This window comes from Myotis myotis, unplaced genomic scaffold, assembly GCF_014108235.1.
Source record: "Myotis myotis isolate mMyoMyo1 unplaced genomic scaffold, mMyoMyo1.p scaffold_m19_p_10, whole genome shotgun sequence".
In the NCBI taxonomy this organism is placed as follows: Eukaryota; Metazoa; Chordata; class Mammalia; order Chiroptera; family Vespertilionidae; genus Myotis; species Myotis myotis.
The window spans coordinates 80,037,939-80,063,271 of NW_023416314.1; the positions used below are offsets into that span (position 1 = coordinate 80,037,939).

General features: G+C 54.3%; 2 protein-coding genes across 5 annotated transcripts in view; one reads left to right on the forward strand and one right to left on the reverse strand.

Moving 5' to 3' along the window:
* Positions 1 to 14,819: 14,819 nt before the first annotated feature.
* CUNH11orf95 (chromosome unknown C11orf95 homolog) lies at positions 14,820 to 24,885 on the forward strand. Of its 2 annotated transcripts, XM_036326864.1 has the most exons (5): positions 14,820 to 14,994; positions 17,060 to 17,557; positions 18,051 to 18,437; positions 18,628 to 19,179; positions 19,375 to 24,885. In XM_036326864.1, the coding sequence occupies exons 1-5, from the start codon at positions 14,856 to 14,858 to the stop codon at positions 19,836 to 19,838; spliced, it is 2,040 nt and encodes a 679-aa protein (XP_036182757.1). In that variant the 5' UTR covers positions 14,820 to 14,855; the 3' UTR covers positions 19,839 to 24,885. The 2 variants fall into 2 exon arrangements, with proteins under 2 accessions (XP_036182757.1, XP_036182758.1); XM_036326865.1 differs by lacking the exon at positions 18,051 to 18,437.
* RTN3 (reticulon 3) overlaps positions 24,146 to 25,333 on the reverse strand; it is a 40,218-nt gene continuing 39,030 nt past the window's right edge. For 2 of the 3 annotated variants that reach the window (XM_036326863.1, XM_036326862.1), the window contains one exon: positions 24,146 to 25,057. In XM_036326863.1, coding sequence (XP_036182756.1) covers positions 25,012 to 25,057 — 46 coding nt within the window. In that variant the 3' untranslated portion in view covers positions 24,146 to 25,011. The remainder of the gene's footprint in view (positions 25,058 to 25,333) is intronic. The other variant, XM_036326861.1, reaches the window with a different exon arrangement.

Consider the following 25,333-nt stretch of genomic DNA (forward strand, 5'->3'; position numbering starts at 1 on the left):
AGTAAACATAAAGAATGGAAATAAATCTGTTATGATGGCAGAAATATTGGTGAAAAATATAAACACATTCAAAAGGTAAAATTTATTCAAACATTAAAAATAACTGATCTATATTTTTATACAGAAAGGTATTCATGAAATTTTAACTGATAATAGAGATTATATGACAGCATATAAAATCCTGGTGGTGTTAAAAATAATATCAATGTGATTATATAGACAAGAACTTGGAAAAGAATGAATACCAAACAGTTAACTTCAATTAACTCTGAATTATAGCTAACTTTTACATTTTAAAGTTTTCTGTATTGTCTGCTGTTTTTCCTTTTATAAGTAGAATTTGAAATATAGTAATTTTGCCCTAGCTGGTTTTGCTCAGTGGATAGAGCGGTGGCCTGTGGACTGAAGGGTCCTGGGTTCGATTCCCGTCAAGGGCACGTGCCTGGGTTAGGGGCTTGATTCCCAGTAGGGGGCATGCAGGACACAATCGATCAATGATTCTCTCTCCTCATTGATGTTTCTCTTTCTCCCTTTTCTTTCCTCTCAGAAATCAATAAAAATATATTTAGAAAAAGAAATATAGGTTCTGTCCAGGTTCTCCAGCCAGGTTCAGTCACCAGGTTCTAGTCAGGTTCTCTTGCCATGTTCTATCCAGGTTCTGTAGCCAGGTTCTGTCTCTAGGTTCTTCAGCCAGGTTCTCTCGCTAGGTTCTGTCTCTAGGTTCTGTGGCCAGTTTCTGTCCAGGATCTTTTGCCATGTTCTCTCCAGCGAAGTTCTTCTGTCTCTAGGTTCTGTGTAGGTTCTGTGTCTAGGTTCTGTCTAGGTTCTGTGTCCTGTTGTCTTGTTACATCTGTATTTATACCAGTTGATTCCAATCCTATCAATCTCTATTCCAAAGGTTAGGGCGTTTCTTATCTCCATTCCAGGGAGTAAAGATTATGTAGCTTAAGCATGATTGTTTGTAGTTAAAGTGATTAATTACCCGCCTGGCACTTAGTTAAGGGGTTTTATTCCCTTCCTAACTTCAGGGGAAAATCCCTACCTGGGGAAACAACCTTTCTCAGAGAGGTGACCTTGGTTAAAACACATAGTGCCAAGAAGGTGAGCAAACATATTAAGAACAGTATGCCATATATGCCAGGTCCCTTGAAACAGCAAGGATGGACTGGCTCCCGGCAATCCTGCCCTGACTAGTTTGGCTCCGTGGATAGAGCGTCGTCGACCTGCGGACTGAGGGATCCCAGTTTCGATTCCAGTCAGGGGCATGTACCTTGGTTGCGGGCACATTCCCAGTAGGGGGTGTGTAGGAGGCAGCTGATCGATGTTTCTCTCTCATCGATGTTTCTACTCTCTATCCCTCTCCCTTCCTCTCTGTGAAAATCAATAAAATATATTTTTTTAAAAGAAAATGCATTTAATCCATCTAACCTACTGAACATCAGAGCTTAGCCAGGACTACCTTAAACATGCTCACAACACACCTTAGCCTACAGGTGGGCAGTTATCTTGAGTTTTATTTCAAGAGCCAATGCCTTCTCGGAAGCTGGAGCCACCGAGTCGTTTTGTAGACATCGCGGGATGTGAAAACACAAAACCTAACGTCCCAAACCACTGGCAACCCAGTGCACTGCAGGGAATGGGCTGTTTACTCTGGTGATGGCGTGGCTGACCGGAAGCCATGACTCACTGCCGCTGTCCAGCATCTCGAGAGTATGGTGCTGAATACCTAGCCCAGGAAAAGATCAAAATTCAAAGTAAGGTTTCTACTGAATGCGTAGAGCGTCCACACCACTGTAAAGTTGAGCCATCGTAAGTCAGAATGGCTGTTTCCCACTGCCCCTCTGACCAGATTACACGCCCAGCCCAGATTACATGTGAGACTTCAATTCCTCTCATTAGGCAGAGAACGTTTCCCCACGCCATTGACTTGGGGCTTGGCAGTGTGACTCGTGGGCCAATGGAGTGTGAGCAGCTCTGAAGCAAAGCTATGCCTTAGTTGAGGCTTTATGCGTATTTGTGTGGTGTTGCTTGGCTTCTGCTTGTGCCACCCCTGTGAGGAGAGAGTGCCCCGGGAATGCTGCTGCGTCAGCCTTGGTCCTAGAATGAGAGACACACAAGTCCAGCTGACCCCAGCTGGCCCAGTAGAAGCACAGGTGACCCACAGACCTGTGAGCAAGAAATCAGTGTTTGCTTCTATAAATGACTGTGTTTCAGGGTTCTTTGTTACACAGCATCGCACAGCAAAAAGCTGACGAACACTCCGGATCCTGCATTTTTCCACATCCTCCTTGTTCCTTTGGGAAAATAATTTTAGATAGGTGAGGGTGGCATCAGGGAGAACAACCTTCCTAGTTTGCCCAAATGATTGAGGGGTTTGCTGGGACATGGGGCTTTCAGGTTTATGGAGATATAATTTACTTTCCATACACTTCACTCATTTAAAATGTACAATTCAAAGTTTTTTAGTATAGTCATAGAGTTGAACAGCAATCACTGCAATCTGTCCTTCCTAAAAGAACCACCATACCTATTAGCATCACTCCCATTGTCCCCACCCCCCTCGCATAGCAACCGCTAATCTAGTTTCTGACTATAAATTTACATATTCTGGACATCTCAGATCAATGGAATCACAATTTGGCCTTTTGTGGCTGGCTTCTTAGGTTCATCCTTATTGTAACAGGTATAAGTACTTCATTTATTTTCTTTTGTTTATTTCCAATCCTCACCTGAGGATATACTTTATTGAGAGAGAGAAAGAGAGAGAGAGAATAGAAACATCGACTGTTTGCCTTCGGTATGAGCTCCAACTGGGGATCCGATCCAAAACCCAGGTAGGTGCCCTCACCAGGAATCAAACCTACAATCTTTTGGTGCATGGGCTGGCACTCCAGCCAACGGAGTGACCCGCCCCGGCCTTCATTTCTTTGTATTGCTGGACAATATCAGTTGCTGTATATGCCACATTTTATTTATTCACTCATCAATGATGGACATGTGGGTTGTTTCCACCTTTTGGCTACTGGGAATAGTGCTGCTATGAACATTTATGTATAAGTCTTTGTTTGGACATCTGTTTTCCATTATTTGGGGTAAATGCCTCAGAGTGGAATTGCTGAGTGATACCGTAATTCTATGTTTAGCTGGTTGAGGAGCTGCCAAACTGTTTTCTGCAGCTGCCGCCCTGTACATTCCCACCAGCAGTGCAAGAGAGATCCAATTTCTCCACCTCCTTGCCAGCACTTGTTATTGTCCATCTTTTCTACTACAGCCTCGTAGCGGGTGTCCCATGGTACCTCATAGTGGTTTTGATTTACATTTTCCTAATGAGTAATGATGTTGAACATCTTTTCATGTGCTCTTTCACGATCTGTAGATCTTCTTTGGAAAAACACCTATTCAATCTTTTAAAAATCTTTTTATTGCCCTAACTGGTTTGGCTCAGTGGATAGAGCATCAGCCTGCAGACTCAAGGGTCCCAGGTTCGATTCCAGTCAAGGGCATGTACCTGGGTTGCAGGCACATCCCCAGTAGTGGGTGTGCAGGAGGCAGCTGATTGATGTTTCTCTCTCATCGATGTTTCTAACTCTCTATCCCTCTCCCTTCCTCTCTGTAAAAAATCAATAAAATATATTTTAAAAAAATCTTTTTATTTAAAAAAAATTTTTTTTAAGAGAGAGAGGAAGGAACAGGGATAGAGAGACAGAAACATCGATGAGAGAGAAACTTCAGAGATAGGCTGCCTCCTGCACATTCCCTACTGGGGATCAAGCCCGAAACCCAGGCATGTGCCCTGATCAGGAATCGAACCAGTGACCTCTTGGTTCATGGGTCGAAGCTCAACCACTTAGCCACACACACCTATTCAATCTTTGCTCATTTTAGAATTATGTTATTTTTTTTAAAATATATTTTATTGATTTTTTTACGGAGAGGAAGGGAGAGAGACAGAGAGTTAGAAACATCTACAGAGAGTTAGAAACATCGATGGGAGAGAAACATCGATCAGCCGCCTCCTGCACATCTCCCACTGGGGATGTGCCCGCAGCCCAGGTACATGCCCCCGACCGGAATCGAACCTGGGACCCCTCAGTCCGCAGGCCTACGCTCTATCCACTGAGCCAAACCGGTTTTGGCTAGAATTATGTTATTAATCTTTGTATTGTTGATTTGTAAGAGTTCATCATATATTCTAGACTCTTATTACATATATGATTTGTAAATAAATATTTTCTCCCCTCCTGTGGGTTGTCTCTTTCCTCTCTTGAAGGTGTCAGTTGCAGCACAAAAGTTTTATATTTTGAATATAATCCAGTTCATTTAGTTTTCTTGGTCACTTGTGCTTTTTGCTGCTGCTGTTGTTGTTAATCCTCACTGGAGGACATTTTTCCATTGGTTTTTAGTGAGAGTGGAAGGGATGGGGATGGGGAGAGACAGAGAGAGAAACACTGATGTGAGAGAGACACATTGATTAGTTGCCTCCAGAATGTGCCCCACCAGGTTGAGCCAACAACAAAGGTACATGCCCTTGACCAGAATCGAACCCAAGACCCTTCAGTCTGCAGGCGAAGCTCTATCCATTGAGCCAAACCAGCTAGGGCAGTCGTGCGTGCTTTTGGCGGTGGTTATCTACCAGCCTCCTTGTTCACGGTGGAATGTCTAAGCAGTTATGGCATTTTTTCTCATGGAACCCGGATGCCCCTTATGTTGAAAGTTTCCGCAGCCCTGCGCTATCGGCATTGCAGTTGTTAAGAAGCCCAAGCTCTGGAGACAAACTGTACGGGTTCAGACCCCTCCCAGTGCGACCACTCAATGCTGGTGTTCTCTTTACCTCGGGGTCACTTACCAGATGGGCAAAATGCTGGGCACAGGTGAGAGACATCGTGACTGGGTAGAGGAGGAAGATAATGAATATTCCATGCATCATCTTGGAATGGACCGGACTTCATAGAGGGCCTGAGCACATCTGACGGTTCAAGAAGGAGACTCCGGTGCATCCCGGCACATCCTCCGGCCACGCCTCTCTTCAGGCTCCTGCTGCCACCCAGTTCCACGCAGGCTTTGTGAACGTCGTGTAGGTGCCACCTGGTGCATCTTGCCCCACCTTGTCTCCTGCTCCTTGCTCTGGGGCCCCTCTGATTCCTCAGCGTGGGACACTTGTGGGAACCTCCTCAGCACTAACACAGGTGCATCCTAGAAGTGGGTGGAACGGATGCCTCGGGGCCATCATTGACCCATGGGGACAGGAGCTCATGAATTAAAGGCTTATGTATTTTGTCTCCCCCCTTGTTTCCCCTAAGGACAACGAAAGAAGGGGGGAAGGATGCTGACCAGGTATAAGCAACAGCTGTCAACTTTTTCTACTAAATCAGAATCGAGAGAATTCCAGGTATCTATATTGGTAACCTGCAGGTTATTGGTCCTGCAGGTTATTTCTATGCACGCTAAAAGGTTAAAGAATTTCCATGGTAAGAGGAGCAGGGATGACAATTCTGACTAACTTGAACATCCCCTTGTATGACACAGAAAAACAGTGTATGCTTTGCATCTTCTCTCCATCTTCGTGGATGCTCCTCCTCTTCTGATCGGCTCTCTGGTCCTCAGGTTCACCCTGCATGTGTCCATGAACTTCCTTCGTGGTCTCTAAGTGAGACAACGTCTCTCTTAAGATCCCATCCCTTCCCACAAGAGGAGCTTTCACCTCTGGGTTCCTTCCTGCATCCTGCCCTGGGCTTCAGCGGGAAGCAGAATCACGCTCGCTTCCTGCCAGCCCTGCAAGCTCTGGGTGATGAATGGCCTCAAGATCCAGGGTGAGGGACCCACCAGGTTTAACTCAGCTTGAAGAGTGAACGCTGGGGGACCTGCTGGTTCCCTTACTGGGTTTCTTTTTGAGGAAGCACCTCTTTCAAAAACCACAAAGAAGTTTCTGGGAGTAATGAAGTATAATGTGTGTCTGACAAGACATCCCCCCCCCATGTTTGCATGGCCCTAAATTCATCTTTTCAGACATTTCTCTTCCTTATTGCCCTGCCTGGGTCTTGGGGGCATCATAAATGCATACCTGCTTTCAGTGGCTGCTTGGTTTAGTACCAGGGACTAGTACTGGTTTTCATTAAATTCTCTTGATTTAGAGTCTCCCTCTGATCAAGGTGATGGTGGTGGGGTTGAGGGATTTGGTAATTCTTCCTGCTTGGTGGATCTGGACGGAGGGATGGGCTCTCCAGTGTCTACAATGGGGACCATGTCTCATATGTCTGGTCATGTCTTTCCCTTGCTTAAAACCCATCCGAGGTTCCCAGTTACCCCCGAATGAAGTCCAAACTTGTTAGCCTCATATTGAAACCTTTCATCTTCTAGCCCCTGCTCGTTTCTTGTATTATTTAGGACTCTTCAATTGCAGATGATAGAAACCAAATACAAAGAAAATCAAGTGAAAAAGAGGAAGTATTGGCTCATGTGTCTGAGAAGTCCTGAGCTACACTGGTATTCAGGAACGTACATGGTATTTTCAGGAATGACATCCCCGCAGTCGTCCTCCCCCCCCCCCCCCCCCCCCCCCGCCACACACCCAGTCTCCTGGCTCTGTCTTCTGCTTGGCTTCATTTTCAGGCTCAATCCACAATATGGTGACAAAGACGAACACCACAGCGACTTCAGGTTTTTTCTTTGGTAGTCTAGCCAACTCAAAGTGACTGCAACTTGTCCAGTAAATTCCACAGACGTTCAGAGAATGTCTTGTTAGTGAGGCTGTCATGTACCCATCCTCGCGACATCGTTGTGACTCTGATTGTCTACTCCTGATGCTTGGGAGGTGGGGTCACCCCGTTGGAACTACTTTCTTGAGAGTGATGTATGGGAGTTTCCAAAGGATATCTGGGATGAGATTATTATAGCAGAAGGATGTGGCACCACCATCACCTCCCAAAGAGCTGTGTCCCTCTTCTTCCTTGCTAACAGTTCACATTTTGTGGAGCAGCAATGTGCTAAGGGAAGGAGAGCCCCTTGCTCAGCCTCCGGGAATGAATCCTAGTTGATCTAACTCAAGCACCAGAACCCCACTCCTTTTGTAGGGCCTGGTTTATGGGTCTGCACGTGACCTGGCTCTAGCCAATGGGAACCGAAGGGGCTGTCTGCTGGACGGCTCCTGGGAATGGCGTTCCTCTCAGAAAACCAGGGAGTTCATCAAGGAGAAGCCTCTTCCCGCCTCTCTCCTTTCCTGGATAGTGTCATGTGAAAGCGAGAAGCTTACAGCCTGGCGGCTATCCTGAATCCATGAGAGGAAAACATTCTCGAACACATCCCTTGGTGGACAGATGGATTTGTTTTTGTTGAGCATCGACCCGTTCGTGGAATTGTCCGGCCATAGTGTGTAGGCATATTTAGTTTCACTGGGGCTTTCTAAACATTTTCCCAAAGTGGTTGTACTAACTTACATCCTCACCAGCACTGTAAGAGGGTTCCAGTTGTCCACGTCCTCACCAGCACTTTGGATTGTCAGTCGTTTTCATTTGAGCCATCCTGGGGAGTGTGCAGCGGTACCCCACTGTGCTTTGATGTCTACGTCTCTGATGACTAATGAGGCTGAACACATTTAAAAACTATTTCTTGGTCATTGGGATAGCCCTTCTTTATGAACTTGTTTAGGTCTTTTGCCCATTGTTAGTGGCTGCCTTCTCAACGAGCGCCCGCAGGGAGCAAATATCTCCACAAACTGTGCCGCTGCGGAGGCCCATCACCTCCTTTCCAACACGCTCCCAGTCATGTTTCCCAGTCATGTCTATCCCAAGTCCTGACCGCCAGGCCACTCTTAACTCTTCATGAACCACTGTAATCTGTACCTCGGGCTATCTCTCTTTCCAGAAAAAAGCCCGGCCAGCATGGCTCAGTGGTTTAGCGCTGACCTATGAACCAGGAGGTCACGGTTTGAGTCCCAGTCAGGGCACATGCCTGCCTTGCCGGCTTGATTCCCAGTGGGGGATGTGCAGAAGGCAGCCTATCAACGATTCTCTCTCATCGTTGATGTTTCTATCTCTTTCCTTCTCCTTCCCTCTCTGAAATCAATAAAAAAAATATATATATAAAAAAAACATTTAAAAAATGTAGTCTCCTCCTGGGGAGGAATCTCCCGGATCAATTTTAACTTTAGATCTCTGGGTGGTATACAGTTCCAAGAATCTGGAAGAGGGCTTTTCAATTGGGAGATGTGGACCCAGAGTTCAAGTTCCTGAAGGTTGGCTCCCATCTGGAAAGGGAAGAGAACCTGGTAACGGTCCCTTCAATCGGGGCTCAAGGTTAGTCTTTCTTAGGTGTCACTTCCAGAAGACGCACTCTCCAGGTTTTACGTTGTAGAAGGTTCGATCACCGTAGGAGGGTCCCGGAAAGCTTCCTTTACCTGGCGAAATACACTTTGCCATAATGCAGTCAAGCTTTACAGCACTGAGTCACATCAGAGTGAAAAGGCAATTAAGTAAAGGGATCGGCAGGTTCAGAATATTTGGGGGGGGGGGGATGGGAAAGGAGCAGCTGGAGCAGTCAGGGCCAAGTTAGTCAGAGTATGCATTTTAGATTCCCCGTCAGCTTGTTGCTTAAGCTTTTCATTTGTCTTTTGTAAAGAATCTTTTAAAGATGCAAATTTTTATTCATTAGTTTCTCAGGAGCTTCCGCATACCCATAGAAATGCACCCCATGGTTTCAGGGAAAATTCAGGACTTATTTTTCTCTAGAGCACCTCACTAATGGATAGCTTATCTGCGTTAAAAGTTCCTCACTGTGGCCACTGTAATTTAAAATTATTTTTGGGCCCGGCCGGCATGGCTCAGTGGTTGAGCATTGACCTATGAACCAGGAGGTCAGGGTTCCATTCCCGGTCAGGGCACATGCCAGGGTTGTGGGCTCGATCCCCAGTGTGGGGCATGCAGGAGGCAGGCAATCAGTAATTCTCTCTCATCATTGATGTTTCTGTCTCTCTCTCCCTCTCCCTTCCTCTCTGAAATAAAAATTAAAAAAAAAAAATTCATTTTGTTAAGGTTAACTCACAGGTTCAGAAAAATACAGGTTGTGGGTTCCTAATTTTTATGTACATAGTCATCTGGGGTCCCTGATGGAGGAGTCCCAGAGTGTTTGGGTGAGAGAAGCCCGTTTCTCTTTTCCCCACCCGTCCAGTTTCTTGTAAGTTGCTGACCAAAGGCCCAGTCCAGAGAAACAAATGCTCAAATAAGTTTGGAGCTCTTCTATTTATTTTTTGTTAATCCTCACCCAGGGATATTTTTTTCCATTGATTTTTAGTGAGAGTAGAAGGGAGGGGGAGAGACAGAGAAACATCGAGGGATTGAACCTGCAACCAACATACATGCCCTTGACTAGGGTCAAATCCAGGACCCTTCAGTCCACAGGCCAACACTATCCACTGAGCCAAACTGGCTAGGCCTGGAGAGCTCTTTTAAATGCAAAAACTGCAGAGCTTAGATCGAAGAGGGACTTACCTGTGATCATCAGATGCAGGGCGAAAGCAGTGAGCTCAAGGGACTCAGCAACTTGGCTAATTGCATGCTGCTCCTGGGGCTTTTTTGGGGGAGCAAAAAGGCTTGCGAGGAGCTGCAACTGTGCGATATTTTATTTCTTAGAAAACGTTGTGTAGCAAATACGTCAAAATGTTGAGATTTGTTAAAACTGAGAGGTCTGAGTACGTATGTGTACATACGTAATAGGTTTCTTTCTGTAATATTTTAACCGTGTTTCTAAGTGTCAAGGATTTGGAGATTTGTAGGCTGGGGATTAAGTCTTTGTTTCACCAATTAGTAGCTGCATTTTTGGACAAATGACTTCTTTTCCCATCTGAGACTGTGCCTCTTGGGATGTCACACCCTATTCACCTGCTCTGAACACTCGATTAAATTAACACGGGAAACAGTTCGCCAGTTTTCTCTTTTCTAAAAACCAATATTGCCCTGGCTGGTGTGGCTCAGTTGGTTGAGCGTCATCCTGTGCAGCAAGAGGTCGCCAGTTCGATTCCCCGGTCAGGGCACAGGCCTGGGTTGCAAGCTCGATCCCTGGTGCAGGGTGTGCAGGAGGTAGCCAATAGATGTTTCTCTCTTTCTTCCTCTCTCTCTAAAATCAATAAAAACACAGTTTAAAAAACAAATATGATACTGGCTGCTTTACTTTCAAATTTAAGTGACCGGGGCCGAAATTCCTCTATGCCCTTTCCCCTCAGCACACAAAGTTTGGAGTTTTGGCTTATGCCTGGAGATCATCTAGGTTTGGAATTCCTTTGGAATTTCACACGGGATGACTTAATTTGCAATCTGCATACACAGTCCCTTTGACATCCACGGGCTCTATGGCTAATTGACTTTTGTTCTTCGAAAGAGTTTAGGTCTGCCCCCTGGAGAATTCCAAAAGGCTAACTTTCAGAACCAGTTCTATAGTTCTGGGACACACTGAGAAGTGGAATCAGGAATCTGCGGCATTTGTAAGTGTAGTTGTTACATCCACTGCCCTGAGAACTGCCCTTAGGGACACTGTTCACAGCTCCTCCAGTCCAGACCTGAGCGCGGCCCTTCCTTTCACGGGCCTGCCCAAGGAGCCGCGGACGCACTGGGGGCCGGCTCTGACACCGTCCGGGGAGACGCTGGCCCTTGCAGGGCGGGGACCCTAAGGAGCCCCGCTGTTGGAGACGCCAGACAGTGGGCTAAGAATCTGAGTCGGAGAACGGAGGGGAAGAGGCAGGTGCACAAAGAAGAATTCCGGGTTTGATACAGGCTCCAAAGTTTCCAGCGTGTGACCCCACTCTGTCTCCACCCCCAAATGCGTTTTTCTTTTTATATCCCTGTCCCTCCGTTCCAGTTAGCCTGATCTTTCTCTGATCATCATATTCCATCAGGCACCATCTCCTGTGGACTCCACCCTCTTCATATGGCTAAACTAGGACCTGCGAGCCCTAGGCTACCTTACGTGTTAGGAATTAGTTAAAAGGGTCCCCTCTGGGCTAGGGAATTGCGAAATGATGCTCCCCTGGGCAGAAGCAGCTTTCAGGCGCACGTCTGGCTAACCAATAGCTCGTTGGTGAGGTGCCCTTTCCTCCGGGCAGATGCCCGAGTGCGGGGCTCAGCCCAGGGCGCAGGTGGCCCTGCCTCGCCCCTGGCCCTCTAGCGCCCCTGGTGGGCAGTGGAGGTTGCGCCACGCGTGCTGTGCGCTGCTCAAATCTTTGGCTTCCTCTCCGCTGGCCCCGCTGCTGCTGCCTTACAGTGGTTCCTGATGGTGCGGACAGCCTTCTCTCCCTCCCCGCGTCTCAGGGCGGCTGCCTGAATTCCCTGCACACCGACTGCGGGCGCTCCCCACGCCTCGGCACAGACTCTCAGCGTTGCACCCCAGGCCCTCGCCCTGCTCATTTCTATGCCTCTCCCACCGGAAACCTTCCTTTACCCAGACCCCTGGCCTCGGCCTGAAATGCCATTGCTCTTTCTCCTTCTGGCAACACCGCCCGGTCTTCCAAGACTTGGCTCAAGCAATCCCTTCCCAGGCTGGGCGGCCTCTCCCTTAGCTCTCATCACCCTGTATTGCAATCCAGGCCAGATAACCTCTGGGACCCGGCACAGTGCCCGGAGCCCACCATACTTCTAGGGGCTCATGAAAACATCTTAATTTATTTTGAAATCAGAAGACAAAAATGAACTTTAAGGGTCAAAGAAGATGTGTTATTTTTCTCGCATCAGTAAAAATAAAGCAATTTGTAGGGCTCTCAAAATTTTATTAAATCACTTGAAAATATTTTTATTGATTTCAGAGAGGAAGGGAGAGGGAGAGAGAAATAGAAACATCAATGATGAGAATCACTGATCGGCTGCTTCTTGCACACCTCACACTGGGGATTGAGCCTGCAACCCGGGCATGTGCCCTGATGAGGAATCGAACCGTGACCTCCTGGTTCAGAGGTCAAAGCTCAACCACTGAGCCAGCCGGGCTTACTTTTTTTTAAAAAAGGAAGATGTCCATGGAGGTAAAAGTGCCCAGGGTCCATGAAAATCACGATGTGGCCCTGGTTGCCACTGTTTCTCCCGGACCCAGGGCAGACCCAGTAGATGGAGAGCTTCCAGGGTGTGTGTGTGTGGGGGGGGGGGGGGGGAGGAATGAGCCCCCTCAGGGCTGTTATTTACTTTTTTAAACCTCTATGTCCCCACCCCAGGGCTAGGCACTCAGGACTGGCTCAGCCGATGCTTTCTGAAGGACTAGAAAGTGAATGAATGGCTTTGGGTGAGACTCTTGACCCCGAGCCTCCCTTTCTTCATATGCAAAGCAAAGCTTCACTTGGTAGGCGCTTCAGATGGTGAGTGGGAAAGGCTTTGGGACTGTGGAGCTTGGAGCCGGTCCTGAGGCTCTGCAGGACGTGGGCACAGAGAGGCTCGCCAGAGGTCCTTAAAAATGGCTCCAGGTGGCTTTCTTCTGGTAATGAATAAAATTACCCAGTTCAAGGCCATCTACCAAAGTGGCTCAAGGTGGCCAGCCTCGAGGGCGTGTTACCCTCGTCATTAAACACACACACACACACACACACTCACACACACTCTCACACACACACTCACACACACTCTCACACACACACACACTCACACACACACACACACACACACTCACACACACTCTCACACACACACTCACACACACTCTCACACACACACACACTCACACACACACACACACACACTCACACACACTCTCACACACACACACACACACACACACACACACACACACACTCAGGGGTCCTGTCTTACTTTCCCTTTGCGTCCCAGGGCCTGGCACCAAGGGAAAGTGAAGGACACAATGAGTGAAGGAATCCCCATCTCACTGCCTCCTCTGGCACCCCATCATTGGGGGGGGCTCCTGGGGGGGGCTCTGATCCAAAGTGGGTAAGAGGAGGTGCAGCTCCACCCTGAGAGCAAGGCCAGCAGCAGAGAGCGTGGCTGCAGGAGACTCAGTTTACCCAAGGTGATGTCTCATAGACACTCCTGGGGATGGAGGCAGAGATGGGACATCTCCAGGGGTGACAGGCCCCGTTAGGCACTTAACCAAAGAACTTGTACGCATACATGCATAACCCATGGACACAGACAATAGGGCGGCAAAGGCCTGAGGGGATTGTGGGGGTGGGTGGGCTAAAGGGGGCAATGGGGGGGGGAAGGGGGGACATATGTAATACTTTCAATAATATTTATTTTTTAAAAATATATTTTATTGATTTTTTTACAGAGAGGAAGGGAGAGGGATAGAGAGTTAGAAACATCGATGAGAGAGAAACATCAATCAGCTGCCTCCTGCACACTCCCCACTGGGGATGTGCCCGCAACCAAAGTACATGCCCTTGACCGGAATTGAACCTGGGACCCTTGAGTCCGCAGGCCGACGCTCTATCCACTGAGCCAAACCGGCTAGGGCTCAATAATATTTAAAATAAATTTAAAAAAAGAGAAAACTTAAGTGCACCCCAGCCGGGTGACTTGGTTGGTTGGGGCATCGCCCCATGTGCCAAAAGGTTGTGGGTTTGATCCCAGGTGATGGATGTTTCTCTCTCACATCGATGTCTCTCTCTTTCCCCCTCTGCCAGCAGGGACCTCCCCAGCGAAGAGAAGAACCCACCCTGGACAATAAGATCCCGCATGGGCTCCCGCACCCTGCCGTTTGGACCTCCAGGAATCGCCTTTGTGTGGGCGACCAAGCACCTGCTGCCCCAGCGGGGACACGAGCAAGGACCCCAGGCGGCCACGCCCCCGGCCGCCTCTCCGAGTCCCTTCCCTCCGCTTCCCGGGCGCCGGGGGCCGAGGCAGCCCCGGCTCAAAGCCGGCGTTCGCCCCAGCACCTCCCCGCCTTTGTGGCGCGTCCTCAGGCGCCCGACACCCCGCCCGCGGCCGGCGCTCTTCGCCTCCCCGGCCGGGCGCGGGGCCCGGGGCTGCGTCGAGGGCCTCCGCGGGGACCCCCGGGCCTGCGTGGGCAGGAGCCTGAGTCACCGCCGCGCTCGCCCTCCCCGCCCGGCGTCCCTCCTGGGCCCCCTCCGCCCGGCAGAGCGGAGCCCGGGGAGAGCCGGCGGCGGCTCCCGCGCCTCCGTTCCCGGCCGGAGTCTCGGCGGCCGCGGTCCCGCCCCGGCCGGCTCCCGAGGAGCGGCGCCCGTCCGCTCCTCCAATGGAGCAGCCCGCGCTCCCAGCGCTCCCGGGCGGCTCCCGCGGGAGGGGGCGCGGCCGCCCCCACGGCTCCACCCTCTCCGCGGGGCCGCGGCCATCTGGGGCCCCTGCCAGTCGCGTCCGCTCCGGGGCCGCGCCGAGCTTGCGCGGGAGAGGCTGTCTCCCCGGCGACCCCCCGCCGGCGCCGCGCGCCGCGATGCCCCGAGGGTGCAGCGGCTGCGAGCCGAGCCGGGCTGGAAGCGCGTCGCCACGGACGCGGCGCCCCTCGCCAACTCGGTGACCCTTCGGGAGCCGGGACCGGAGCCCCGGAGGCGACGGTGGGGGCCCGCGCGGGTGGCGAGGTCCGTCTCCTCCCGTCCGGGGGCGGGCGCCGGCTGCGGAGTCTCGGCCTGACTCGCTGCCTCCCGCCTCTCCCCCCGAGCCCCCCGCGAGCTGGCAGAAGGAAATAGCGCGCGGCCCCTTTAAATTTACCCAGGAGCCCTTAAAGGAGCCCCAGGGGCCCCCAGACAGGAATCCCCACCCCGGTCCAGCCCGCGCCGCCGAGCGAGCAGCCAGCCGTCCGTGCGGCCGCTGCCCCTGCATGCGCCCCGCGCTCCGGCGCCCCGCGCCCCGAGTGCCCCGCGCGGGCCGCCGCCGGCCCCGCGCCCCGCCGCCCGGGGGCCCCGCTCCACGGCGCGGCGCATGGAACCCGGCGGGGACCACCGGAGCCGGAGCGGCGGCGGCAGGGGCGGCCCCGGGCCAGCAGCGGCCTCGGCACGGGGCCGACGGCTGCCGCCCGCGGGATCGAGCGGCGGCGCGGAGCCCGAGGACGACGACGGCGGTAAGCGCTGGGGCCGGCGGCGGGGGTGGGGGCCCCGGCATGGGGGATGGGAGGGCTGCGGCTCCGGGCTCCGGGCCCCTCTACGCCGCCGAACAAAGGGGGGGACACGGGCCGGGCGGCCGGGGGCGCCACCTGGCGGGCGCGGGTCGCGGATGCAGGGCCAGCGGGGGAGCCCCCCGCCCAGCTCCCGGGGTCGGCCCACGGGGCTCGGGCGGATCCCCACCCCTTAAAGGGACCCGTGGCCCCCGCCTTGGAGGTCCGGTCCGAGGGCCCCAAAAAGGGCCTGGCCGGGCGCGGCTGGCCGCGCGCTCTCGGCTGTCGGACTTGCGGCCCCCGCCCCTTTCCGTCGCAGACTCCCAGGTGCTCTCCCTCATCCGCGGTCTCTTCCAAGTCCGCGCAGACTGTGGGTCCCCTTGGGGGTCCCCCGAGATGAGCGGAGCCGGGAGCTCCGCCGTGTTCATTCGGGCGCCCCTCGCCTTTGCTCAGGGACGGTACCCCACGCTCTCCCTGGGACAGCGGACGGCCGGCGCCTCGGGGCCCGCCCCTACCTTCCCCGCCGCGGGCAGTTTTAAAGGGCTGGGCTCGCCCACAAAGGCTGACATCCCCTCCTGTCCGCGTAGCTCCGGACTTTTCAGAAAAATTGGCCACAATTTGTCAGCTGTAGTGGCATCAGCCGGTCCTCCCCGTTCGCTCCCAGAGGAGACCGCTGCTTCCTTCCCTGCTGCAAGGTCAACGCCTTAAGACCCGTGGAGGCTGTCAGGCCCGGGAGCTGGCCCCAACCTCCGAGACCCCCCCCCCCCAACTCTCCCCGTCCCCTTTTGTTTTTAAAAAATCTCGGCTCCTCCCCCTTTTTTTCGGCTCTTAAAGGGCCAGTCCACCGTAGACTATCAGAGATCCAGCGCTGGAAGGTGCTTAAGAGACCAGCGAGCTATCCAGTGCCTTTGCAGACAAAGAGCTTAGGCCCAGAGAGCGACATGAGCTATGAAAGGCCGCAGAGCAGGTTACCAGTGAAGGCGGGACTCGAACCCAGGCCTTTAACTCTGAAGCCCGTATTTTTTCTTTGGAGCGATTTAAACAAAATACAGTGGCGACGGGAGCCCTCTCTGGTCCTCCTGTCTTTTGTTTCCCCTATCCTGTACCCTGAGATTCTCCACTTGGATAATAATCACACCTGTCTATTCGGCTTAAATAAAAATTGGGTCCAAACTGTAGTTAGGGTGGGGGTCTGGTCTGGATCTCCGTCTGTTTGGCAAAAGGGAACGTTGCTGGGTTATTGGGCTCATTCCTGGCGGCTCGGGTGCCCGCCCTCTGATTGCTGGGCAGTGGCCAGCTCCCGGCCAGAGCGAAAAACAAATCTACAGACAGACTTACTGGGCTCCCAGGGGCGGGGGCCACTCTGGTGGCCCTCCTGCTGACCGAACCCCTTTTAAAGTCTCCAGGGAAGTCAGGGTCCCAAACATGCCTTTCCCAGGAGGTGCTGACAGCTTTGTCACGGGGATCCCTTCTGTGGCTGCCTCTATGTGGGGACCTGACAGTGCTTAGTCCCCCTGAAACGGGACTCTCAGGAGGCTGTCCTGGAAAGAGGAAGAAGCTCTTTGGGTGGGGCCCTCCTGGCCGGGGCCTCACGCGGGTGGGTCCTGCGTGCAGCCCTGGATACAGACAGATGCCCCCTTTGTTCTCGCCCCGCTGTCCGCTCCGCTCCGGCTGTAACCGCCCAGCATGCTGCTCTCCTGGCCTTACCCCTACGGCTCTTGTCCAAAAAGGGTGCCTTACAGCGCCCGCTGCTTCCTTGGTCTTCACCTTATTTTTTAAAAAGTCAGAGCTAGTCCCTCGCAGTGCCGGGCATCCTTTTGTTCTTGATCCTCTCTCAAAGGGCCCTCACCCTCTCTAAAGGGCCACTGTTTTGACTCCCTGCTCTCCCACAGCCCTGTTTTTGCTGTTGTCATCGGTTTCCTGCCCCTGAGCGAGCCCTCCCTCCGTTTCTTGGGCTACAAAACACCAAAGCCCTGGCTTCTTTCCCTGGAAATCGGAGATTGAAAAACTGTCTCCCTTTCCCCCTCTTCAGGGCAAGATCTTCATCTGGAAGGGGGTGCCTTGGGGTCCTGGGGGAGTGCCCCCCTCCCCTCCTCCAGGTCCAGGGGACCACCATCTTCAGGCAGGAAATATTCAGACCACTGCGAGGCCCGGGCCTCCAGGCCTGGAAAGAGCCGCATCCCAGGCCGTGACCACAGGCGGTACTACCATGACCACTGGCGGCTGGAGTACCTGATGGACTTCAACCCTGCCCGGCACGGCATGGTGTGCATGGTGTGCGGCAGCTCCCTGGCCACGCTCAAGCTCAGCACCATCAAGCGGCACATTCGCCAGAAGCACCCCTACTCCCTGCATTGGAGTCCCCGGGAGAAGGAAGTGATCAGCAACAGCTGGGATGCCCACTTGGGGCTGGGGGCCTGTGGAGAGGCTGAGGGCCTGGGGGTCCAGGGGCCTGAGGAGGAGGAGGAGGAGGAAGAGGAAGAGGAAGAAGAGGGGGCTAACCTCCAAGCTTGCCCATCCAAGGGCCCAGGTAACGTAGGACATGGAGAGGCAGGGGCCTGGGTGGCAGGTGGGGCCAAGTGGGGACAACCCTGGCTTCTCGGCCAACTGCCTGACTCCCTCTGGGTGGGGTCTGCTCACTGCCCTTTGCACAGTGGTGGGGGAGGGACGGCGGGGCCAGGGAGTCTCCGGCATCCCAGACAGCTCTGACTTTCAGTGGCTTTGGAAGGATCAAGGAGAGTGGAGGCTGGAGGGTAGGCAGGGGAAGGGCTGGAAAGGTATGGCTGCACAGCGAAGTCCAGAGAAGGTGCTAGAATCTGGGTCTGGGGGCGGAGTGGTGGGTCTCAGAGTTTGTGTGCAGAATTAGAAGAGGGGGGACTGAAGACAGGAGGGAGAACACGAGGACAACAGCTAGGCCAGGGGCTGAGTCAGTGAGCAGAGGCTGGTGGAGGACCTGGCTGTGGTGCGGGGGGGCTCCCCAGAGGGCAGCATCTCAGTTCCTTCCCTCCCTCCAACCCTTTCAGGCAAAGCCCCAGCTGGTGGGGCCGGCAGGCGCCAGCGACGAGGGGGCCCAGTGGCACCCCGGGCTCGGCGCCAGCGCCACTCGGCCTCCCGGAAGGCCAGGGGCAGCAGGGGGCTGGGGGCTCGGCGCCTGGAACGGAGGCTGAAGGAGTCCCTGCAGAACTGGTTCCGGGCAGAGTGTCTCATGGACTATGACCCTCGGGGGAACCGGCTGGTGTGCATGGCATGTGGCCGGGCACTGCCCAGCCTGCATCTGGATGACATCCGTGCCCACGTGCTGGAGGTGCACCCCAGCTCCCTGGGGCTCAGCGGCCCCCAGCGCAGTGCCCTGCTGCAGGCCTGGGGTGGCCAACCCGAGACACTGTCTGAGCTCACTCAGCCCCCACCAGGTGCGAGGACCATCCCAGGGCCCAGGTGGCCCTGCAGAGTGGGGTCTGTTCCTCTCCTCCCCCCCCCCCCCCCACTGGCTCGGCCCTCTAGCTTGGGCCTGGGGTGAGGAACAGGGCCCCCCCCTTGTGCGTGGGTAAGGGCAACCTCGCCCGCAGGCTGAGCCCGTCTCCCTCACCCCTTCCCCAACAGACGATGACCTCGTCCCCCAGGACCTGACCAGAAAAAGCCAGGACTCGGCCCCCGCTGCTGGAGCCCCCTCCTCTCAGGATCTCAGTCCCCCAGACGTAAAGGAAGAGGCTGGGGGGGTCCCTGAGAGGCCCGGGCCCGCAGACAAGAAGGAGGAGCTGGAGGAGGGCGAGAGGGTGGGGGTCCCAGGCCGGTGGCCACGGGGCCGCGACCATCGCCGCCACTACCAGGAGCGCTGGCGGCTGGAGTACCTCATGGAGCTGGACGGCGGCCGGCGCGGCCTGGTGTGCATGGTGTGCGGGGGCGCGCTGGCCTCGCTCAAGATGAGCACCATCAAGCGGCACATCCGCCAGCGCCACCCGGGCTCCACGCGCCTCAGCGGGCCGGTCAAGGCCCTCATCGCCCAGGAGTGGAGCGAGAAGGCCGCCCACCTGCTGGCCCTGGGGCTGCCCTGCCCCGAGCCCCCCAAGGACCCTGCCGCCCCCAGCACAGCCGCAGCCTCCGAGGCGGGGGGAGGGGACCAGGAGGAGGAGCCAGAGGAGGAGGAGTGGTGGGGTGAGCCGGTGGAGCGCAGGGCAGGTGGAGAGGGAGAGCGGGCTGGGCCGAAGCGGGCAGTGAGTGGAAGGTTGGAGAAGAGCTTGGGGAGGATGGGGCAGGAGATGGGGGGGAGGGGGGCGGGTATGAAGATGAGGCGCAGGACGCTGCGGCTTTCGGCCCACGCGCGCCAATGCGGTCTTTGTCCCTTCCTAGGCGACGCCCCGCCTTCTCCCGGGGAGCCGTCGGAGCGGCCTGCGGAGGGAGAGGAAGACGAGGAGGACGGCCAGGAGCCCGGGGGGCTCGCCTTCCCGCCCCTGCCCCCACCGCCGCCGCCTCCCCCGCCCCCGCCGCCGCCCCGCAGCCGAGAGCAGCGGCGAAACTACCAGCCGCGCTGGCGGGGCGAGTACCTGATGGATTACGACGGCAGCCGGCGCGGCCTGGTGTGCATGGTGTGCGGGGGCGCGCTGGCCACGCTCAAGGTCAGCACCATCAAGCGGCACATCCTGCAGGTGCACCCCTTCTCCATGGACTTCACGCCCGAGGAGCGCCAGACCATCCTGGAGGCCTACGAGGAGGCGGCGCTGCGCTGCTACGGCCACGAGGGCTTCGGGCCGCCCGCCCCGGCGCCGCGCGACGGCGGCGCGGACCTCAAGGCGGGCGCCGTGTGTCGGGCGTGATGGGAGCAGCGGACCCGCGGGCCGGGCGGGGGCGGCCTGGCCGGGGAGAGCGCTGCCACTGCCCCCCGCTGGCCGGGCCGGGCGGAGGTCGGGGATCGGTGGGGGGCCGTGGAGTTCCCCGGGCTAATCGGACCTCGCGCCCTGGCCCTCCCCGCACCGGGCCCCGCGTTTCCCGAGGAGCCACAGCCGCCTCCAGGCGTTTGCACCGAGAGCTTGCAGCCCCGGCCCGGCGGTCCTGTGCGGGACCAGGATCGGGGCGCCGACAGTCAGTATTAGGAGCCGAGTCGGGGCTGCGGGAAGGGCGGGGAGGCCGCGCCGCCCCTCCCCTGGCCTGGGGCCCGGCTCAGCAGCGCTGCACGCCGGCGGCAGGAGCCCGGGTCAGGCGGCGTCTGGGCCTTGCTCCTCGCGGCCGCTCGGAGGCCTGGACGCGGACGCAGGCAGCTCCGGAGGCGGGGCCCGGGGCCCGCCCGGCGGGGAAGGTGCGCCGCACCCGGCCTGGCGGCGGTTCGTGGGCGGGATGAGCTGGCCGGGGCCGCCGGGCTGCGCCCTCCTCCCGCGGGCACCGCACGCTGGCGGCCCCACCGGCCTCCCGGTGCCCCCCGCGCCTGCGGGACCGAGATCGAAAGGGATTAGCACTTTTTCCTTTGCGCCTCTCCTGCTCTGGGGCCCCCGTTCACCCCGCAGCTCAGGCGCTGCTGCCTCCCTGGGCGCCTCCGTGGGCCGAACCCGGGCACTGGAGGTCCCGGCCCGGGCGGGAGAGTCCCGTTCCCTCCCTGTCCCCCTCTGTACGCGGTGGGCGCCGCCCGTGCTCAGGGCCCAGGGCCTGGGGCCGGGCCTCGGCCTTTCTTTCTCTCCCCGCGGCGGGCCGGGAAGGGGCCCCGCCATCTCCCAGGCAGGTCCGAGAGGGATGTGTAGATTCATTCTCCTGTGGAGAACAGGTGGCCCCCAAAGCAGGCCCTTTTGCTCTTTGTATTTTATTTTGAAACTGTATTTAATGCTTTTATATGAAAGGGGAGGGGCGGGAGAGAGCTGTCCCAGTCACCTTTGCGTGCAAATGTCTTATTTATTATGCGAGTATCAGAGATAAGCTGCGAGGCGGTGGAGAAAGGACTTAACGGAGTGAGGGCAGGGGGATGAGGGTCCCACACGTCCCACGCGGTGACTCCGCGGCCCCAGCGCCTGCTCTTCGCATAGGCCGGTTCTTTGGGTCTGAAGGCCTGAGAGTGGGGAGGCAGCGGCTGCCTCTGCGCGCGGGGAACAGCAAGGAGGAAGCCCACCCCCCACCCCCCAGGCCAGAGCCCAGGGTTCAAGTGCCGCAGGCCCGGTCCCCTCGACTCTTCCTGATTTGGGAATTGGATTTTATACCACGGATTTTATAGCATTTTTATATAATTCAAGATTGTCAGAGTTGGCAAGACCTTGCAGAGTAACTAGTATCCGCCTCCACCCCGTTCACAGATAGGTAAGAGGAAGCCCAGAAACTGAATGATCACAGCTAGCTAGGAACATACAAAACCAGAATAAAAAACTTCCAATTCAGTTTCTTTGCACTATATGACGCTGCCTCCCAATCTCTGGTAAGTCATAAAAATGTCCCCATCTGACCGACCACAGGATGGCCCGCGCTGGTGCTGCAGGCCGTCCGTGCAGTTAGCTGTGACCTGGGGGCGGAAGAAGGCACACCTCCCTGGAATGACTAAGGCAGGCCTTGCCACGCAGGCTCAGCGGGAGGTGTGGGCAGCAGCCCTCTCCAGAACCTAAGTGGGTTTGACTGCTGCCTGGCCCAAGGCCTCCCAGTCCTCCCCTTAGGGCAAGGGCTCCGCCATTGCGTGTGGGTGGTGTGGCCGCGGGGGCATGGCCTCGCAGTTGACCGGAAAGTGAGTTACTAGTGTGTGCACCTCCAGGGTTTTTGAGGCAGTATTACAAGCTTGAGACCAGGGATTATGGATGGCACCAGGCTGGGCACTGCCATTCTTTTATTCTCCTTCACACAAGCTGTTCTCAAATCTAGAATTAGTATTCTACCACTTTTGCTACTCTGCCTGTTCAGAAACAGTAGGCATCTTGGGGCAGCCTGTTATATTCACCCAAGCCCACTGCCGAAGTTCAGGTAAGCCAGGGCAGAGCGCGGGTTAGGCATGGTGTTTCCTCTTGATGGGAGTGGAAGGCGCCATGGCAGCCCCAAGCACCCCAGGGGTTCTCCAAGTAGCCACCAGACCAGCATTGTATTGGAACTAACAGAAACGGAAATGAGGAGGCCCCACCTGACTGCATCAGACACTGGGGTGGGGCCCAGCAATCTGTTCAGATGAGCCCTTCAATGATCACAAATGGAGCCCACTTCAACGCTGAGCACCAGCGATCTAGGAAGGGCCAGGGGGTGACTCCTGCTTTGGCTGGAGCTATGGCCTCACTGCCCAGGGCTCAGGGCGTCCTCATCTCTAGGTGTATGCCTCCTTGCCTCGGGGTCTGATGTGAACAGGTGACATTGCTTCATGAACTTTTTGTTAATGGTATGCTTGCTATTATGGCCAATATGTAAATGTTACTCTGAATACATATTTATGTACCATGTTAGTGACATTATTCAAACATTTGTATGCATATTTGTCAAGTTTGCATCAGTTACTATTTTTTTAAGTTTCAGCCTAAGTTTTGTAAGGTATGTCGAGTAAGTTTTAAAAATCCAGCGTAAGGGGCAGGGCAGCCTTAGTTTTGGAGGAGAGTGAGTCCCAGGTGACAGGTTGTTTCAGCAAAGACCCGACGTATTTAGTTTCCGTTTTCCATGGCGACTGAGTGCATGGGGCGTGTGTGATTTGGAAGCTGCTTCCTGTGTTCTGGGCAGGGACCCTCAGTTGGTGTGAGACCGAACGGGGCGCAGACCCCGCTGGCCCTTCCACTCCTCACCTTGCTCCTGAGGCTCACCTCTTAGAGGGGCTCCTACTTCCTTTCAGAAACCAAATGCACGTCCTCGCTGTCCTGTGGAAGTTCCGCAGTCTTGGGCATCAATACTGGTATCAACTGTTAGTTGCTTTTAAAAGCCGCAAAAGTGGAGTGGGGTGGGGGCCAGTGGAAGCCTTGTTTGGTTCTTTATTCAAACTGTGTATAAAGAATAAAGTTAGCAGAATGACACCAGGCTTTTTCTTTTTAATTTTTATTAATACCACATCAATTTAAAGTTTTACAGGAACCAAGATTCAAGCTCCTTAGTGCTACTATATTTTAATGTTGCACGCACACACACGCACAGTTTCATTAATTTTTCATCTATGGGTTTTTCTTTAAAAAAAAAATTCCTGTGTGGCACAAAGATCTGCCCAAGTATCTAAACACAGCACTAACAGAACAAAAGAGCTAGAGGTGCAGGCTTCCAGTGCAGACAAAGTCCTTGGGAGGGGAAGCCCAAAAAGATCACCAGTGCACTGACTTCCTGGGAGGGCCAAGGACGGGGCTGGAGAATGCATTTTCTATGCCATGACATGAAATCAGTTGAAAATTTCAAAAGGAAAGGGGGCTAAGAAATAGAATGGAGTAAGGCAAGGATGCCTTTTACCCATCTAAATGCCTAAGTAATTTCCCCCCAAAAGTAGAAAGACACTTTCCTTCTGCCACCTTCTACACTGCAGTGCTTTGGGGCCATCAGAGACCATGGCCCCTACTCTGAAGTCACCGTGCGCATTCCCTCTGGGTTAGCATGAGCTACGCCTGAAGGAACTCACCGGTGCCTTTCACGTTTACTGAGTTTTCGTGCTGGAAGGGGAGGAAGACAGTCTCAAACGGGAATCCAAGGTCCCCATCGCCCTTCCATGTGAGCTGTTCTGTTGTCTTAATTGTGCACAGAGCCCATCAACACCATCTGACCCTGTGGGCGGCCCTGACCTGGCTCCTGGAACACACTCAGGAGGAGCACTGTGGGCCATGGCACAGGTGCTAGGACATTCTATGCGCCCGAAGAGGAAAGGAACCCTCAAAACATCACAGCCAGCAGCCAACCTCTGCTCCAACTGCCTATGACCCTACACTCCTCTGTGCTCTCAACTACAGACACACACCATCTCCTCCCAAGCCAGCGGGCCGGCCCTCAGGGTGAAACGCTGAGCACAGGGTGGAGATGTAGCCGGTGAAGGGGGAGGCCGCAGGGAAAAGATAAAGAAAAGCCTGTGTTTCTGTGGTTTGCCTCTGGAGAGTGTCCCCCTCCACGGACTGAGATAGGATCACAATAACTCAACAACCGAGGAGCCCACATGCAGGGATTTCCTCTCACAAGTTACAGCAGTTTACAGCAGTTACAGACATTTGTTTCAGAATAAGAAAAGTACAACCATATTTATTAAACTTGAGGTGAGGTGGATAGGGAAGAGGGAGGAAAGCACATTCAGAAATACGCTCCTGAACTAAAGCTTGGAACTAGTGTCCAAGAGACCCACACACCACCTTCCCCCATGGCGGAGCCGCTCCTTCCAGGGTCGGCGGGAGGGAGCGGGGCTCACGGAGGGCAGAGCTCCAATCCCACCCGCTGGGCTGTTTCCCTTCTCGGCCATCAGCTGGCATTCTGGTAACCAGGAATTATTACTATCACCTATAAGTTACTCAGAGTCGAAAGTTTTATCTATAAGTGAAGAAGAGGAATATGAAGAGTGGCTGCTCACATTGTGGGGCAGGAAGAGGGGGTCAAGGGCTGCAAAAACCCCACAAGCTCATGGGAAGGAATCCCACTCTTATCCCCAGATAATTTAAGTTAACCATTATTTCTTAACTTAGAAATAAAGGAAAAATTATGAGGGGCAGCTATGTAAGAAAATTACATAGCTTTGGAAACGAAATAGAACCCAAGAGGGGTGTTTTATATTCTTCGCCTTTACCCTCCAATTTTTCCCCTTTCAAACTACATCACCATTAAGGCTCCACCATCATTAAGGTATTGATTTCGCCTATTCAATTGATTCTGTCTTTATTCTTTTATGTTTTAAGATATCAGTCCATTTTTTAGTCCAATAATTCTTGTGCTTGATTCTGCAGGTAAAGGAAAGGAGGGGGAAACACCAAATTGAAAAAAAAAAAAGCTTGGAATGCAGGCTCAAGCTGACACTGAGCACTTTCCTTCATAGTACAAGTAACAACAGTATAACTATTAAATGTTTTAGTAACTGTGGCATTTCTGGTTTCCATGTACTTATTCTGCCTTTTTCTTTGCGATTCCAGGTAGTTTTGCTTGGATCCTATTGAGGGGAGGAAAAAGTAAAAGTAGCCATTAGTGCTAGGTTTTATTTTAACAGTGATGCTGGCGGGCAGTCCTAGACTCGCTGGACAGTGTGAAAAACCGCTCCCATTTCCGGAGGCTTCCTCTGGGTGAAGAGTCTGGTGTGAGTCAAGGTGAGGGGTCTGCGAAGATCCATTTCCTGCCGCTGCCACTAAGCCTGCTGCCTGCTGCCTCTTTCACTGCCAGGACCTCCTGGGTCCTTCACTGGGGGGGGGGGGGGGGGGGGGGGTTCCGG